The sequence below is a fragment of the Vanessa atalanta genome, chromosome 20, assembly GCF_905147765.1.
Source record: "Vanessa atalanta chromosome 20, ilVanAtal1.2, whole genome shotgun sequence".
NCBI classification, from domain to species: Eukaryota; Metazoa; Arthropoda; class Insecta; order Lepidoptera; family Nymphalidae; genus Vanessa; species Vanessa atalanta.
This window is the reverse complement of record NC_061890.1, coordinates 6013625-6032835: the sequence shown is the minus strand read 5'-3', so window position 1 is coordinate 6032835 and position 19211 is coordinate 6013625. Positions and strand designations below refer to the sequence as shown.

Here is a 19211-nt window from a genome sequence, read left to right as displayed (position 1 = left end):
TTTTTAAAATTATAATATTGACTTCTTCTTTCAAATGATCTATTTGAGTTTATAATTCATTTAATGCTCAGCACAAAACAAAACGTCGTGCGAAAACTAGCTTGAGTCCAGATCAATGAATGACAATGTCACGAATATCGATCAACTTGCTGTCGAACAGCGGATTAAGCTCCAAACATTTTTTCCAAAAGAAGAGGAAGCCTTTGCACACCTGGGACATTTGAGGTTATTTATTTTACCTTTAATAAACGGAAATATCCTATTTATAAGTTAAAAAATAAATTATCACAACAAAAAAAAAAAAAACAAAAATATATTATATTTTACATAATTATTTATTAAAAATTTAACCCCACAAATAACAAAATATACGCAGTGCACAAAAATAACGATAAACACATTTTAAATGTGGAAAAAAACAAAGGTGCTATAAATATGACTAATTAATTATACATTGAAACAAAGTGTAGGCAAATCAATATAAATATTTATTAATAATTTACACTCGCTTTAAGGAAATATTTAAGTATTCATTATATAAGCTTCATTTAAGAGGTATCTTTCACAAAGATTTACCTTCTCGAATTCCTTGAGAATATCTTTATCGAGATGACGATTAATGATCGCAGCGCATTGTGGATCTTTCGTAAGATATGAAAATGGAACGTGTAAATCATATTCAATAACTGGAATTTTAGAATAGCTTTGCAAAGATGAATCTGTTGATGTTTGATGATCACTAGCTGATTTTGAACGCATTGATACCAGCTGAGACTGAATAGCTCGCGGTTCAGCGCTATAGCCACGCAACTGTACCACTCGTGAATATGTCGTTTCAATTAGCTCACGAGTAAATTGATATGAATAACCAACTCGACCTCGAAGGTTTTTCACGCAACACTCAACTTTTTCTTGCCACGTCATGGCATTGCTTAATAAACAATCCAACTGTTTCGTATCGGCGCCAGTCATCAAAGTAAACATGTGTTCAATTACGGCAACTTGTAATGCTTCGTCAGTGTCATACTCCTGTAGTTTATTATTGATTATTTTGCAAATTTCATCCGGTGATCCTCCAATGCAGAAAACTGTACCAGTCCATCCTGAAAATGTATTTATTAGAACATATTCATACGGCTGTATACTGTATACACGTGTCATAAGTTTAAAGAGAAAATTATTTTTTTTTAACCTCTCTCTTCCAGTAAGGCAGCCATTTTCAAAGCTATGAATACACCGTTTTCGTAGCCTAGCAGATAAAATTTTTTATTTAGCTCCATTGCTTTTTTAGGCATTATCTAAAAAAAAATTAGTTTTTATAATTAGTATTTATTAATTTAAAAAATATAAATTTATAGTTTTATATTTTAACAGACCTCAACCAATCTTTGGGCTGTTTCGCAGAAAGTCTCAGTTTTTTCTACACCTGGCTGCAACAATAGAACTGGAAGCTTAAGCCGCTCACAGATGTTGCTGAACTTTTTATAATGTCCCTCGATGCCAGGCACCACACAGAGATACGTCTGGTTCAAGTTAAATTCATCAGATGTCTGTAATTTAAAAATGTGTTTGTAGAACTAACCAAAATAATATTTCTTCAAGATTTGCAATTCTAAATTAACTAAACGGACATATCAATATAATTATATTGTACGAATAACCAATAGGAAGTTGTCGTTAGTATATAAAATAATATGTACTGGTTATAATCGTTATAATCATTGTATATGTACAAGAAGTAAGGATAAGCTTATAAAGCCAAGTTTCCGACTCCGCAAATCATTCTTGGGGCAAGGTATCCGTTTCTATAATAAAATTCCGCAGACAATTGTAACTTTGCCGTTTCATAGATTCAAGTCATTTGTAAAAAAAATACATTTGTAAAGAAGGCATATTATTCGATACAAGATTATATAGATGATAAAAAGCGTGGAGTTAATGCTTGTTGACTTCCAGGCAGGAGACATAATATACATATATAATTGTATTTAACTAACATGACTGTATTTTTAAATGTTGAAAAAGAGTAACTACTGAGTTTCTTGCCGGTTCTTTTCGGTATAATCTACATTTCGAACCGGTGGTAGCTTTACTTTATATAGTTTGTTAAATGACGATTCAAAAGCCTACTTGAACAAAAAAAAAATGATTTTGATTTTGTTATAGGTCATAACTGTGCACGTCATATAATGCACACTATTTAGCAATATTGACAATTGATTCTATTAAATCAATCAATAGTTTAATGGTATATAGGGTGCCATGGATGTTCGATTCTAACTCCTGGCCTTACTGTCGTCAACAGCAGTCACACGTAACTAACTCCCCGTTGGAATGATAAATAGGAATATCAGTAATACTTAAAAATAACCGTACCATTGCTGCTTTTCTAGTTAGTGATGGCATAAATATCATTTTATTTGTAGCTTGTAGCTCATCTTTATCTACGTATGAAAAGAAAGTCCACATTCCTTGCGTTTCTTCGTAATGTATCTTTGATAGTACTCCTTTTTCGATGTCGATTAATCTGAAAACGTGACAATATACAAACTATATTTATATATTTATTTAACTATAACTTAGACGAAGGACGAACAGTTCGCGATTGTTGATATTATTAATACAAAACCATGATTGAATTTATGTATGTAATATAAATAAAAAATGATAATTAAATTGACAGAAATTAATAATGTCTTCAGAAATCTACAACAGATACATATTGAAAATTCTTGAGATAGGTAATAAACGACACATTTTAAAGCGTGTAAAAACATTTTATTTAATTATTATTCAATTATATCGACTGTCATTTTACTACAGTTCTAATTGGCATTAAGTTTTATTTCTCTCAAACGTTGAGTTACTTGAGTTACTTGATTGATATTGAGGGCTAAAGACTTAGGTGATCACATATCATCATCTCGACGTACATTTAGTCCTAAATACGTAGATTTTACTATGGAAATAATTACTTACTCCTGAACTGTTATACTCAAAATATTATCTTGAGAGCGAGATATATTATAATGATCACGTAAACAAGCTTGTATAGAATCCAACATTGATAAATCTATACCCAAATCTTTCAGTGTCATAGAATGATTAATATCGTTTAGATTGATTTTGTTGCCTTTACTACTAACATCTGGAAAAAATGTTAAAAAAATTAAAATATAATTTGTTTGCGCTTAAATCACACAATTTGTCGTAACGGCTTTATTACTCTCATAAGTTGCTGATAACACATATTTGCAATTATTAACCTTTTATAATTTGTTTATTTCATATTAATAGGTATGTTATATGTAAATCATGTCCAAATTTCAATTATACATTGTAACTACATGCACAATTGATATACATAATTTCTCAGTTCCAAAGGTTAATGTAAAAAGGATGTTAAAAAAATAGTTAACATTTCTCACACTACCAATATCAATGGCCAGTGACCCCATACATTTTCCCGTCCGCATACCTACGCTATGAAAACCTTTCTCGCTCGTCGTCCTTTATAATAGTAAATACTTTATCAAAATACGTTAAATGGTTAAAAAGAAGATATCAAAGATATAGGCAGACAGAAAGCAATAGACTATAAGACGAAAGATATATAAATTACCGGATATAGAAAATATGCGTTCCAAAATCGACGTTCTTTTGTCTGACCATGTAAGAGAAACCCCAGATAATTGGGGAGTAGTCAATGTAAACTCCAGAGCATCAATCGCATTTTGTATTGATATCAGATCCTTCTGTTCAGATCTTAAAGGATCATTGATCTGTAAATCAAAAGTATGCTTAAATATGTTTAAATAAATAAGCATTTTTCCTTCAGCTACATTAATTACTCATTTTTGCAGTTCAATGAAAATTAAAAAACATTACTGCTCCAATGATTCTGATGATACCCCAAACATTCAAACCTGTTCGAGCATTTAAAGTTATGTTTTAATAAACAATTTCACATACATCTGCACAAACCCTAAAAACATTTCACACATATTCTGTGCAGTCGTGTAAAAATATAGCATTAATTAAGAAAATCTGTCTTTTGGAATTAAGTTATTTTGATATGAAGTAATTGTCACGTAAGGACAAAGCGTTATGACCCCTTTTAAGACGACCTTTTTCTCCCTTTCTTCTTTCCTCTTTGTCTCTTTCTATTTATACGGTTTGTCATAATATTATTTAAGCCAATTTTAAATGTCTTAATTAACATAGTATTTATAATAACAATTTTGTAATTGTCATTTAATTATTCTCAAGCTTTGTTAATTTATTTTATTGTGTCTGTTATACAACAATATATAGCGAACGCAACTTCGTTCCAACCAAGAGCCACTTCTCTTTTTTTGTTTTTTTTTTTCTAGAGCAATTATAGTAAAATATATAACTTACGCCTTTTAACTTTGGTAATTTGATAATAGTCGGTATTTCATCACTTTGAAGTTCAAAATTACACCTTTTATCTTCATTCTTGTCGTCAACTCTTATAATTGCAGAATACCTAAAAAATAATTAAACATTGCAAGATTTTTGTGAACATTGATTACTTACAAATGAAATAATATTCATAAAACTGGTAAACAGTTAGTTGCTTTCGAGAATTTTTAGGTGACTATTTGATCGTCCTATGGTATGAAGAATATTTAAATTCTTATATTCCGTAATTGTTAATCGAGTGACTATCAAGGAAAATTTGAAATAGAAATTTACATTATTTATATTCTAAATTTAAATAGTTTATAATAAATTGCTTTTGTTCGTGTATGATCTGTAATACGTTTACATTCGTTATCGGAAATCGAACAGCGAGTCGCGTTCCAAACACACTTATTTCTTTTTTATCCTTCACAGGCACAGCCTTCTCGGGCAATCGAATAATAGAACATGTAATAGAATTCATAAAATCCCTAACTACAATTAATAACGAATGTTACAAGATCACAACATATCAATGTTTTTATAATATTAAAATATTACCCTCAGGTTACCCATATAAAGAAGTCTTACTCATCCGTGTAATATATATCTTAATATATTACACGTGTACATCGTCAAAGTACATAAATAGTTAAATATTATAAATCAAATGACTCACTTTAAGTAGGGATTAAATTTTTGCTTCATTAATGTTAGTCGTTTCAATTCATTCTCCATTTTAACAGCGTAATTGTCGTCAATAGCGATTAAATATATTCCTTCAATAGGTCCAAAGGTGCTAATCTTATCAAGCAATTCACGAGCATTATCTGCATTCAAAGCATCTTCGTAGTATATATTTACATTCACACCCATCTTTTCCCAAGACCTTAAAAAGTGTATAAATAATGATCATATCAAAAAGTCACATTTTTAATATGTACCAGGTTCCAAAATTAACTTCAATTCAATCAATACCTTGCTTTAAACTCTAGTATATTCGAAGGATTTTTCCACTGTAAAAATAGTTTCTTAGCTCCACGGCTAATAAGTCTTTCAATTAGATGTATCCCAAAAATGTCATCATCAGACACCACCAAATGGTTTAATTCAGATGAACATTTCAATCTACAAAATAAAAAATAATATAGAAAATAACAAATAATTAAGAAATAAAATTCGGATCGGAGGGTACCTGGATTGGACAATAGGTGATATTTGTTTTAGATTCAGCAAAACTCGTCCACGATGACGGTTACCAGCTAGAAGACGAAGGGCTTGAGGTGCGTCATGTGCTCCATATGTAATGCGGGATAGAGGCCGTACGTAGCCTCGCGCTATACCCTCACTCACAAGAAGTTGCATACGCTGAAACATTTACAAGTCTCAATGTTTGCGTGTTTATTTTTACATATGGTACGATATGGTATTTAAAACTGATTAGTTACATATGGTATTAAAAAGTTTAAAAGATACCTTAATATCTTCTATATTCCCTGATGAAAATATTGAAGTTATATCGACGGTAGCAAAACCTCTACTAAAGAACATGAAGGCCATTCCAAGGTTATAATCTTCTCGATCTTGTAGTAAAGTTGTATCAATAGTGATTCCAGACGCTCCACAGCACTTTAAAGTGGTCTAAAAATATTATATTCATAAACATTTCCTCAGAAATTTTACTCATGTGAAGGAAATACAATTCGTCCAATTTTTTACATTACTACAGTATCTTTCAAAGATAAGTTTCATATTAATTTTTTTAATCTAATTATATGATAATTTTTATATAGAGATAAATCTTACACTTCTTAGTTCTCCTTTAACATTAGATATTATGATATCACAGCCTTGTCCCTTTGTGATATTTAGCACCATATCACTAAAGCTGTCATTACGTGAATTTCCAATATGATCATCTGAAATAACCATTGTAAAACGTTGGTACATAAGATTGAAACATTATATATAGTTTACATTTTGATAAAAAATATACCTTTAAGTTCGGGAAACAATTTCCGAAGAAAATATTTTTTGCTCATAGTACTGACAGTAGTGAAAACTTCACAACCATGCGCCAAAGCAATAGATATTACTGCCTGACCTAAAGCCCCAGTTCCACCATGGACAAGAATGCGCATTCCAGAATATAAATGACTCTTTATGCACTGCGACAGAAAAAACTAAATGAGTACACTAAGCTAATTTTATATAAATCGTATAAAATTATATTTATAGCTACAAAATCACATACCAAACAATATAACGCAAGGCAGTAGGCCAAAGGCACAGTCGCTGCGTCTTCCAAACTCCAGTATTCTGGCACTGGCCACAACAAATTTGGATTAACTTGAATTTTCGTACTAACAGCCCCATTCTCCACTAAGCCCATTACACGAGAACCAGTTCTGAAATTAGTAGATTCAATGTAATTTTATTTTATTACACGCATTTTTCTATATAACACAAAAAATACATATTTATTACCTTTCAACAATTCCACTAAATTCCATCCCACAGACATTTTGATTTTCTTGTTTTGTAGTTTTAATAATACCGTCAATTTTTTTTGCGTCTACAATACTTAAGCCAGCGTAATGCACCTGAAATCATTTTTTAAGAGACATTTCGAAAAACATTCTTTTATTTTAGCTTTTTAGTAGCAAAACTTACCATGACTTTGATACCCGAACCAGTAGGTTCTGGAACCTCTACCCAATTTAGAGAATTTGTGTCAACCACACTCATATGCTCTAAGCTCATGCCTCCTTCAATGGTTGAAGTTTGAGGAATTGATAGATAATATTCTCCGCCCATGACATCCTGCAATTGCATGTTTATATATAAACTTAAGTTACAACTTTTAAACAATATGTCACTTAATATTTTTACTTACATCAACTACAACACTAAAAGCAAGGTCTGGACAGCATAGACGCCCACTCTCGAATTGATTAGACGTTTTATTAATCATTATCATGGAAATATTTTTATTTGTTTTTTTCCTATAATCTTTTACAATATTTTTTAACGTCGGTAAAGGAGGGTAACAAGACAACACTAACAATTTTTGATTATCAGATATAGTGGTAATTGTAGAGAAAAGCATTGGCAGATCTGATTGAGAATTAACTGAAATTGCGCTTATTTCCTTAGAATCCGAAGATGGTCTCCAGCGTATAAGTTCCAAGCGATTACTTCCTGTGCTGTGAGCACATACAACACGGTAAAGCAATGATGGTCGTGGAATTGATTGTAAATTAGCGTTACCTTCTTTGTTAATTATAAATGTATTAATATTGAGCATGCTGTAAAGAGATCGGCAGAGCTGAAAATAAATAAAAAAACAATAATAAGTGCGATCTGGAAAACAAGGATCATCACATCACATCACACTCTTAGTTGATTATCGTCCTGAACAATTTATAATGCTATATCTTGAAGTCCTGGTTTAAAATCCCAGGTTAAATAGTTATAATAGGTAAAAAACATATTTGGAACAAGTCATCATACTCACATCGTTATCTATAGATAAATTTTCTACTAAGACAAGATCAACGTTTTGTAAGGACGTATCGCTTAGAATTTTATTTCTACTGACAGTTCGAATTTTAAATTTTTTCTCCACAAATCTGCGAACGACTGCACTGAATCTTGAACCTGTTAAATCTTCTTTATGGCTATTACTTATCTTTGTTATATTTATTATGTCTTTATTTGTGTTTTCAGCTATCTCTTGAAGGTAAATATCAAGCAGCGTAGTCTCCTATAAAATAACCGTAATGAGTTTTAGTATCTAATATGTCATTATTCATCAAACAGTTTTCAACACCAAATAATATTTGACCTACATCAGTAGTCGTAGTAGAGAAGTGTGGTATAAATTTCAAAGTTTCCATTGTATCAGTGACGCCATTTGTTCTAGGTAAGTTTTGGAGTTGGACATTCTGCAAAAACACTCCACCACATCTAGAAAAAATATTTAGATTATTAGTGCTATTAACACACCTCATAACTTATTAGAACAATAGTCATATCCACATACATAGTATCTCACATATAAAAATTACCTTATTTAATTATTATTACTAAATAGTTATTATAAATGCCTAAAGTTATTTAGTTAAACCTACCGGAAATAAAATTGAAATTGATTGTTCATACCTTGTCGAATTATTAAATCTATCGAGGTGTGCAGTCATAATTGTTGAACCGCTTTCCATTGCACCATTACTACTAACGTGATCATTGACATTAATTACAATATTTTTAATAAACTTTATTTGAGATGTAGTATTGCGTGCTTCACTTAAGAAATTAAGTTGTAACAAGCCGTCAATGAATGTGTCCCAACTGTCTCGCCATAATATCTTCGCCTTTGTGATTGACGTATTTGCACAATGGATACTTCGGAAATCACCACTACAAAAAAAATATTTTTAAAATGTATGGTTAGTTTTATCCGTACATTGACAAAAGCATCCATGAGTGACTTAAAATACTTTAAATAAGTAAACCGAATACTGACAAGTAATTGTAATCCCTTATGTAGAGTAGATTATAAATATCTTCAGCATTAAGACTTGGTTCATTTTCAGTTGAGCCAGTATCATTCGGATTTGACTGTGATTTATTTTCACTAAACTCTTTAATGAAACCACTGATTACATCAGTTGTACCATCCGTAACCTTTAAAGAAATTTTAATTTTATGGATCGTATCGCCTATATTTATTGTATCAATTTATTTATTTAAAATATATATAAATTTAAGATTACATTCCGAAAATATAATACCTCAAATTTTCCGCTGCCCCGGTGTAATGTTACATTCAATTGGAATTGGCGTTCATCGTTCAAAATAGGCTGTGAATGGAATCTAACATCGTTGAACTTTACCGATACTTTTTTCCTTTCCAGACCAAATGACATCACCATTGTATCCCATACAGCCACAAGAGCACTTGCAAATGGATAAACATTCTTTTCTATAATAAATATTGAAGTTATTATTGTTAATGATGTATGTCTATTATAATATACTAGCCCACAAATCTAGACCTCTTTATACCTCTTATCACATGTCCTCTTAAGTAACTATGTTCGTCATCGTGCACAGATATAATAAAATTGCAACTAGCTGCCACTCGCGTATCGGCACCCACGTACAATGTTAGTTGCCTAAAAACAAATATTTAACAATACAACCAAGAATCAAATCGATGATGATACAAATTCATCAAATCTTTTAAAGCATTATTAGCTTTTGCAAAAGTCTAATATTGATCACCTTTGCTTTTATAATTTTTAATTCTATATAGCACTAGTTTTGGATTCAGTGGTGTTATGAACACAATATTTTCAAACCGTATACATAATCGTAGTACAAAATTCAGTACGACTTTCTTCTTCTTTCTTCAATCTTTTCTTAAAATTTTCTAATACCTAATACCTAATAATACTTTGTAGAAGGTTCTTATGAAATGAAATATTAAATATTAGTACTTTCCAGAAAAATTATGAACGTAATGCCGTATTTGCCATTTACACGGGCATAATTTTTACAAAAGATCTTAGAGGATCCCAATGTGGTTCGAAGAGAATCACATTTTGTGGCGTAAATATATATTGTTTTAGAGTCACGTTTACTTATATTTGTAAAGTATTCATTTGAGAAGCTCACCATTTTTCATCATGTACCCAATCCACTAAATGAGAGAGCATCGGTGTTCCAGTCGATACGGGAAAATTGATTTTTGGATAAAGCGTTTTAATAACCGGATTAAACCCAGCCATATATAGTCTGAAAAAAGACAGATTTATTACTCAAAAAAATAATAATTACATTATTAACTAGAACAGCTCAATAAAGAAATAGCCATCGCTATACTTACTCGCCGATGGTTTTCAACAAATAGCTGATACCATCTGAATTTCCACGTTGGGTCAGTGATAAGTTCAAGCAAGTCGGCAAAGATCGTTTAAGTATAGCTTGTAACAGGCCGTGTGGTGCTATTTCTACAAGGATGGCATTGGGAGGTATAAGCTTAGATGCCTCCTCAAAAAGCACAGGTCTCTGTGAAAAGTAACAATTATAATGCAATAAAATTTGTTATACATATTAATACAGTAATATTCATATGTTACGTAAATACTTTAACATAGATTTAATTTACCTGACCAAACTATACTTCAATTATCAAAACAATGTTCCTTTACGTCGTCTTTACGCTTAGATCTTTGAAACTACGCAACAGATTTTAATGCAGTTTTCAACAATAAACAGAGTGATTCAAGAGGAATGTTTATTAAGGTATACTATGTGCAAATTATAGAAAAGAAAAGCTGAGAAATTAAACTTTCCTAGCCGGAAAGAAAAACAAGAATAAGTTGTATATGGAACCGTAATGTAACTATGTGACTGATAGCTAGTAATCGGAAGGTATATTAAAGCATTATAAATTTTATTTATTTATTTAATGCTTAAATACGATGTGTACATGACTACTTTTTTACAATAACGCGTAATCACTCCAATAATATTTAACGCAAAGTACTAAGATTATTTAAGTGACGTACCTATGTAAAGGTAAACTTATCGTGTATATTTATTAATCTCTTTGTTTAAGTTGACATTTTTTTGCAATAAATGTAACGTTTTTTCGCATACATCCCAATATGTGCCCTCAACATGTATCGCATCGACTAAATCCCTCAACCTCTCCTATCCGAGCCAGAGACGACCATCGCAGTGATTTTGGGAATTAAGAATCCCACATAACTCGGTTACATTCTGTCCCCAGGTACCTTTCTGAAGGTTTCCAATGCGACTACATGATCATAAGCCTTAAAAAGTACGTAGAACTTATAATGATAAAAATATAATTACTAGAAGATTGTTTGTATGATATTCCGCCGAAGAGTACATTGCAGAGGGATCATTCCACTGATCTTGTGGTACTGACGTAGAAACCCACCGCTCAGAACGAAGCTTCGGTTTTTTAATAACCTTTTTTAAAAGCTCCAATAAACCAGGTCCTAAAACGTGTAAGATTAAATTACCTTAATATAGTTTATTATATTGTAAAAAGCTGTTAGGAATTTAACAATTAGTAAAAATTAATATACTTAATTGTCTGTGTAATAAATCACATTGATTAGTTATGTTAGATTTATCTGCCGGGGGAATCTATTAATTATCATTAGTAATTACACAAGGCAATATTGTAATAATAATACCATAATAAAACTAAAAGCTAAGTAAATCGCCATTTAAATTAATAAAAAAAAAAATTATACTATACATTTTCACAAACTCTCAAATTTGATGGATTTTACTTTATGTAGTCTGTTCGTGTGACAAATATACTACTTGAATAAAAAGCAGCCACTCAAATGGAACGCTATCACCCATAATACAATCAGAAAGTAAATCAAAGTAGTTTAATTATAGTGCAAAAATGTATGCATTTAAATTGACATAAGAAAAGGTGACTTAGCTTAATAAATAAAAACTTTAACGGTAATTTACCTGCTTCAGCTATGTATCTTGAATGATAAGCAATATTAGAGGAAGCCACTTCCTTAGCGAAGATATTCTTAGAAGTTAATTGGGATACGAATTCCTTCATTATATTAGTTGGTCCAGAAATAGTGCACGACGTAGAACTATTATGACAAGCTACCTCAATTTCAGGAGGAAGCAATTTAATTATCTAAAATATAAATAATTTGTTAAATTTTTGTCTGGCAGTAGCTGTAAGGCTACAGACCCAGGCATCGTTTACTTGGTGGTATGGTTTTGTGCAAGAGCGTCTGAGTAGGTATCACATATTCTACAATCAAAGAGCAAAACTTAGAATCATACAAACCTCTTGATAGCCCATGCCAACTGCAGCCATTGATCCAACAATAAACGGAGTCTGAATAGAAACGAGACCTCGACTATACGCAACCAAAATCATTTCCTCAGCTGTGAAACATCCGTCTGCGTATGCGCATCCTAATTCGCCTACACTGTGACCTGCAAATTTTAATAATAAACTTTCCTCATGATATTGGGTAAATAAATGGGAGCAATATTTAAAACCAAATCTTATATATTAATAGCGTAAGCCGATTTTTGTCCCAGTGATTATGGGACCATAGCTGCACATAAAAATCGATTAGGGTCTCATTTTGAAGAGCTTCTCTTTAATTTTCTGTAAGCAGACTTACAGAAAATTAAAGAGGATTCTTGATTTCAATTAACTAAATTGCTAGAATTTAATAAGGAATTCATTTTAGAGAGCGGAATAAAGTTACTGGCCGGTTAGAAAGCGGTACTACGGCTGTATGAGAAGAAATAAAATAAAAACGTAAACAAAATCAAAGTAAATTGTTATCGACAAACTCCAATTCAAACTGAACTAATGTGTACTATTTGACATTAAAGATTTCATTTAAATAACATTTCATTGGTTTCATCATTTTGGCGCCAAATGTAGATAAGTCAGTTGCAGTTTACAATTAAATTAAATCAAAACAAAACCTGCCATAGTTTTCGAAAATCCTCAAATTGAATTTCGCGAAATTTCGCGGGAGACCGACTAGTTCTTGTTGACTTATACTTCCTAAAGAACACAGGAAGCCTTCGATCATCAGCAGGAAATAAAAAAGCTGCTTTTTTTACCTTTATTTGTAAAGCATGCATAGATGAACTTATCTCTTGTGAGTGCAAAATTGAGAGACTATAAGAGTTTTATTATTCATTATAACCACTATCCTTAGATCGCCTTCAGAAAAGTTTTTTGAAGTCAACGATGTGTATAAGAAAGGACGTTTAGAGGCTTGAAATTTAAAATGTATTATCTTTATTGTACTCACCAATAACCTTGTCTGGAACGATTTCTAGTTTTTTGAGTATATCGGTAAGCCCTATCTGTATTGCGGCATTACCAACAAACGAGTTTAAAATGTTGTCAAAGGTTTTCGGATCAGGTGACGTAATAATTCTTACGACGTCCACACCCTTTGGCTCCAAAACTGCATGACAACTATTAATAACATATTAATAATTTAAACGTATAGCTTTTCAACTAACTTCGAATACTCACACTTATATTTTTTGTTTACGTTTTTGTACTAAATGTACGCACGTACCAAATGTACACGGTAATGTATAGGACCTCTTTGATTATAATTACTAAATTTAGACAAATGTGGCAAATAACACAAATGGCAATAAAATATTATGCATTGTACTTATAGTTTGTGATAATATAGATACTATAATCGATAGAAAATGTAATATTACCGTTGAATTGCAGCAGCAAATATTGGTATCTTCATTAGCTCTGTTCCCATGCCCGCCCACTGAGAGCCCATACCACTGTACACAAACCATAGCGGTCGTGTTGCGGCGTCGAAACTGCCTTTTCTTTCGCATAAACTTATCGTCTCATTATTTTCATTAGTGGCTGTAGAATTGGAAATCAGCTTTTTAAAAACTATACCAAATTCACTTCCTTGATAATTTAAAGTTGACTGAGATCAACGTGATACTATTTTTCTGATAATATTATTTTATTTTTTAATATTTTAATTGCTACACATAATCTCTTTCTCCTACCTAAAATAGTAAATCCTCGACCGAGATGAGCTGTTAGTCTTTTTTCATGGATGTTATGAAGTAATGCTAGCTCTTCGGGATCTATCGGACGAGTTAGCAAATCTTCCAAAATAATTTGCACTGAACTTTCTTGACGTCCAGAGACAGTTACTAAATGAGGAATAGTGGTCTTGTAACGGTTGAGGTCCTATGAAAAAAAAATGATTCAATAAAACTAAGTCGATTATAAATTGTGTCCCCAATTCAGTACTTAATGAAGACTTCTTTTTATCACCTTCTGTACATTGTGTCCTTTTAACAAGACGTGAGCATTAACTCCGGTATAAGAAAAACTATTGATAGCGGCATAAGAAGGGTTCATCGGGCGATGCTCAGTGACTATTTGTATACGTCCTTCTTTAATTGCATTAATGTCCTGCCTTGGAGTATCACAGTGTAGATTTGATGCCACTTTGCCAGTGTTGTAAGCGAGCAAAACCTATAATTATTGAAATTATACAAATAAAATGCATATTTTTTATATTAAATGATTTCCAAATTAATAAAAGACATTAAACATGAATATAATTTCATGACAAAAATAAAAAATATGTCAAGATTATGATAAAGAATAAAACATCAAAAAATAGAATTAAAAAAAGATGACTGTCGGTTATTCAATTAGTGTGTCCAGTGATGAGAGATTTAGAATTGCGATTCATAAGGGAATTTCGTGATAATACATAACATAAAGAACGGGTATGATTATTACAGTAGCTGTTTTTAGTTTTGTTTGTATATATTTATTGACTTCAATCCTTAATGTAAATAATTCTTATATAAAAAAAAACCTTAGTGATAGCAGCTATTCCTGTCGCGCTTTCCGAATAACCAACATTCGATATTACACTACCAACGAAAAGTGGATCATCTCTTTCCTTGCAGAACACCTCACCTAGCGCTTCAAGTTCGGCTTTGTCAGCATCCGGTATACCTAGTAAGAATAAAATACGAATACGTTACAAAATTTTTATATATTTTTTGGCTTGTTTTTGTGCCGAGAGTGAGATTTGCCAATGTCACGTGCGATGGAGAAGACACGACGGAGATTGAACGGTACGGTCGAGATTACAGGCTTAATTTAGTGTTACAGCAATTTAAGGTATCCATTTAAATGATAATCAATCAGACGCATCAGAAATTGAATGATCATTCGATGCCGTTTATTTGATAGTTGTTTTATAGTACTTACCAGAGCCAAAAGCTTCAACGTACTTTACAGCTTGGGGTGGAACGTTTGCTTCATCGTAAAATTCATTCAGAAAATTAATTGTATCAGTTGGATTACGGTAAAATCCATATTTAGGACCTTTGTCTCCTTTAGCTAAAGACGTGAATTGAGATTTCACATGTACTACTTCTGCATATACTCTGAAATATTGTATTTAACTTTAATAATATTACTATATAAATAAATCATAGTGTGAATATCATGTTTGATAAAAAAAATATACTACCTGAGGGCATCCTTAGCTCTCTGAAGAAAAAGAACACCGATGGCTTCGGATTTTACACATCCATTGGCTTTAGCATCAAAAGATCTCACTTTGCCATCTGGGCTTAAGAGATCGGCTCTGAAAAAAAAAAAAAATTCTTCAATCGGGCTTTTCTCACTTTTGATTCATATTGATTCTGAGATTTTATCACAAGGTCATTGAGTTTTAGAGAATAACTGACTAGAGAAATCAATTTTTTGTATTAGTAAATGTCAAACATAAATTATAATTCTTTTTTTATTTATAAAGAATGTCACAACTGTAATATTTGTTATGACAGAAGTAATAACTTAAAATAATCTAAGTTGAACTATTTAATATACTTAAATTTTTTTTTAACTTGAGAAAAGCTTAGTTTATTACTTAAATGTTATGTATATTAATTTGATAATGAAAGGAAAGGTTATTTATGAATTAAATATTATATTGATTATCAAATATATTTCTCTTAATTACAATTCTTGAAAATATACATTAGATTTTTGTGTATGCACATTATTAGTATTATTATTGTATGCATAAGAGAAAGGGAAGACAGACAGACCGGCGCTGTATAATAAACATTTACCTGTTGTAATGTACAATACATTGTGGATGTAAGCAAAGACTCGAAGCAGCAACTAGAGCTGCCTCACATTCACCGCGGAGTATTGCTTGGTGTCCCGCTTCTAATGCTGCTAACGTGCTGCAACAGGCTTGATCGATACATAGTGATGGACCTTTTGCATTCAACCAGTAGGAAATACGATTCGCAAACATACTCTTGTTACATCTGAAAGTTAATAAATTAGATGATAACTGTGCTTTTTATCTGTATAAAGGTAATTCTGATAAAGTGTATACCCGGTAATACCAAATCCATTCCTTGAATATTCACTAAAAAAGGAAGCCTTTTCAGTCTCAGAGAAACCACATCCAATATAAACACCAGTTTTCATCCCATTAAGTTGTTGCGGACTTACACCTGAAAAATCAAGCATAAAAACTAGTACGGTATGTCAATATGGGCAGTTATCACTGCCCACCATTAACTATAGTCCTAAACAACGAGGAATATCTGAGATGTTTATCCCTAGTTACTGTTGCATTGACAGGGTAAGAAAGTCATTCGTTACAGTGCCAATATATATAAATTTTCTTTTTTTCCGTTATTATTTAAAATTGCTGCCTCTATTTGTTTAATAATTTAATTTATAATTTTGTATCTTACATAACTGATTTAATGTTTATAATTATTCTTGATAATTGCTTATTGTTTTCATAATTTATCTAATAGACAAGCTCAGATTATTTTAATTTTGTTAATTATATAAATTATCCTTTAAATTAAAATAAAATTGTAATAATGTAATATCCTCCTTTTTTTCTTGTTGCTCTAATGTAAATGTATATTATTTATGAGTGGAAACTTGATTGGCTTGTGATTTCATTTGTATTTGTTAATATTAAGACTTATTGTACTGTTTGTTTCCCAAATAAAATAAAATAAAAATAAAATAAAATAAAATATATGTAGCTGTATACTTCATATTTTAATCTATACATATAATAACATTGGAGTGTCTGTTTGTAATATTAAAATAACAGCTTTTTACTAAATGCATATGTGTACACGGTACATATACCGAAATATTTTTTTACAATTTTTGACTGTCTGTCTGTTTGTTCCGACTATACTCTGACCGATTTTGATGGGACTTTCACTGGCAGATAGCATGGCATATGATGAAATAAGGAATAACTTAGGCTACAACAATATATTTTTTGTTAAATGCAAACGCGCACGAAGTCGCGAGCACAGCTAGTATCAAGTTTTAAGCATCTTACCTGCGTCATAAATAGCCTGATATGCTTGCTCTAAGACTTTACGGGACATGGGGTCCATCCGTTGACTGAGGTGATAATGCACCTTAAAGAACTGAGCATCAAATAGATCCAGCTCAGGCACTTTTCCAATATACGGTATGATTTCGGGATGTTCATATTTCCAGCGACTGTTTTCAGACTCGGATATCGGATACTCCTACGTTGATAAACAAATTAAACAGTTTCATTAGTTGTATAATATTTATCTTGTAAGTTATGGTCTAAGAGCATGTATTGGTAGTGAGCGTTCGTCTTACTTTAATGCGGTACCGGAAATAGTTGCAAAAACCTATGATGATAATTTAGACATTTTAGCAAACATTAAAATAAGTCTTATTTTACAAACCTTATTGTAAAGGATATTGGATAATTCTTTCACGTTGCGACATCCTGCAAAAAGACCAGCGACCCCAGATATGACAATCTTTTTTCCCTCGTCCGGTTTTCTCTCAAACGATGGCATCTACAATTGTTTTGAATATTGTTATTATTTGATTTTCAACTATGAAGGTTTAAGCAGCATTTTATATAAAATTAACAACCAACACTATTATTTTTAATTTTTGTAAGTATTTGGGAAAAGATCTCAGATCTAAAATCCAGAGAACTATTCATCAATGGTTCTTATTTAAGAAAATTTCCTTATCATTACATATGTAATTAAGTAATTGCACTTGGAAATTAGAAAAGCAATAGACACTTATACTTTATAAACAATAAAATTTATTTAATTAAACAAATAGTTCTGTTATAGATAATTCACCTCAAGACCGTTTTGTATTGTTTATTCCTTGATAAACTACGATAAAATTAATTTCGTAAGTGATTTTATATTTTACTTGAACACATGTAATTATATACCTACTGCACTTTAATTAGTATTTATAAATGATAAAAAACAATTTACTTGACCTTATTTATGTTACATTTTATTTATTATTTTTTATAAGCGGTTTAAAAACAGTATGACTGTCTTTAAACCGCTACTTCGTTCAGGAAATACTATTTTCCTTTAAAGTTTTTTCAAAGTAGTTTTAAGGATTATGAAAAGTCGCTTGACTACCTCACTGCCTCGTTGGTATATTAAGCCGCGGGACCGAGGTCCTGGTTTTAAATTCTATGTTGGTAATAAAACGTAATTGGGTTTTTCTGTTCAAAAATTTTTAATCGCTGCCCGAAATATTATTGTTGGAAGTGTGTACATTTCCTTCTTCCAAAACTACTTCCGAAAGCGCGTAGAACCAACGGTTCTACGCTATAGTCGATCTCTTTCTGGTCGTGTTGGATTGCCTTTGTGTTTGCGCAAATGCACTATGTCCTGCGTAGGTGCCTAGTCTCTCTTGAGAATCGCCACCACGTCTGGAATCAGTCTATCGCCAATCATGCTAATCATCAATATACAGTACTTTTAAACAGCTTACTAAATTAAAGTATTATTAACAGTAGTTAATGGACTTGACTCATTCGTTTCGGTAACCTTCATTTGAGAAACAACATTAATTTTTTGTTATTATTAAATTAAATCGTTAAACCCCACAGAATACGATCCTGAAATCTTAGAAAGTTAGTGCGACATTGAATCTATTAAATAAAACAGTTAAAAGATAAACGCATCAAAATAGAGTATCACGGTATGTCAATTTTCAAAATTTTACGTGGACCAACATAGATGAAGATCACTTACACACACTAATCAGAGCGCATTTAAGGTCACCTAATAGTACCTACCAAATAATTACTATAGTAAGATTGGAATTCGTATGTTTGTATGTTTTT

At 31.4% G+C, this 19211-nt stretch overlaps 1 protein-coding gene across 1 annotated transcript; it reads right to left on the bottom strand.

Annotated features, from left to right (window-relative positions):
* Positions 1–492: 492 nt before the first annotated feature.
* Positions 493–18230, bottom strand: LOC125072030 (fatty acid synthase-like). Its single transcript, XM_047682500.1, has 40 exons — positions 18199–18230; positions 17782–17898; positions 17397–17592; positions 16413–16533; positions 16138–16341; positions 15531–15647; positions 15266–15444; positions 14865–15007; positions 14309–14512; positions 14035–14221; positions 13720–13882; positions 13290–13459; positions 12296–12447; positions 11956–12139; positions 11314–11462; positions 10319–10500; positions 10108–10227; positions 9496–9605; positions 9222–9412; positions 8954–9114; positions 8590–8847; positions 8277–8394; positions 7943–8191; positions 7322–7753; positions 7099–7248; positions 6913–7028; positions 6680–6833; positions 6422–6593; positions 6232–6344; positions 5902–6066; positions 5621–5793; positions 5404–5553; positions 5105–5314; positions 4402–4510; positions 3623–3782; positions 2980–3148; positions 2377–2527; positions 1377–1550; positions 1193–1298; positions 493–1103 (listed from the first exon to the last, which is right to left on the bottom strand). The coding sequence occupies exons 2-40, from the start codon at positions 17896–17898 to the stop codon at positions 523–525; spliced, it is 6960 nt and encodes a 2319-aa protein (XP_047538456.1). The 5' UTR covers positions 18199–18230; the 3' UTR covers positions 493–522.
* Positions 18231–19211: the final 981 nt, after the last annotated feature.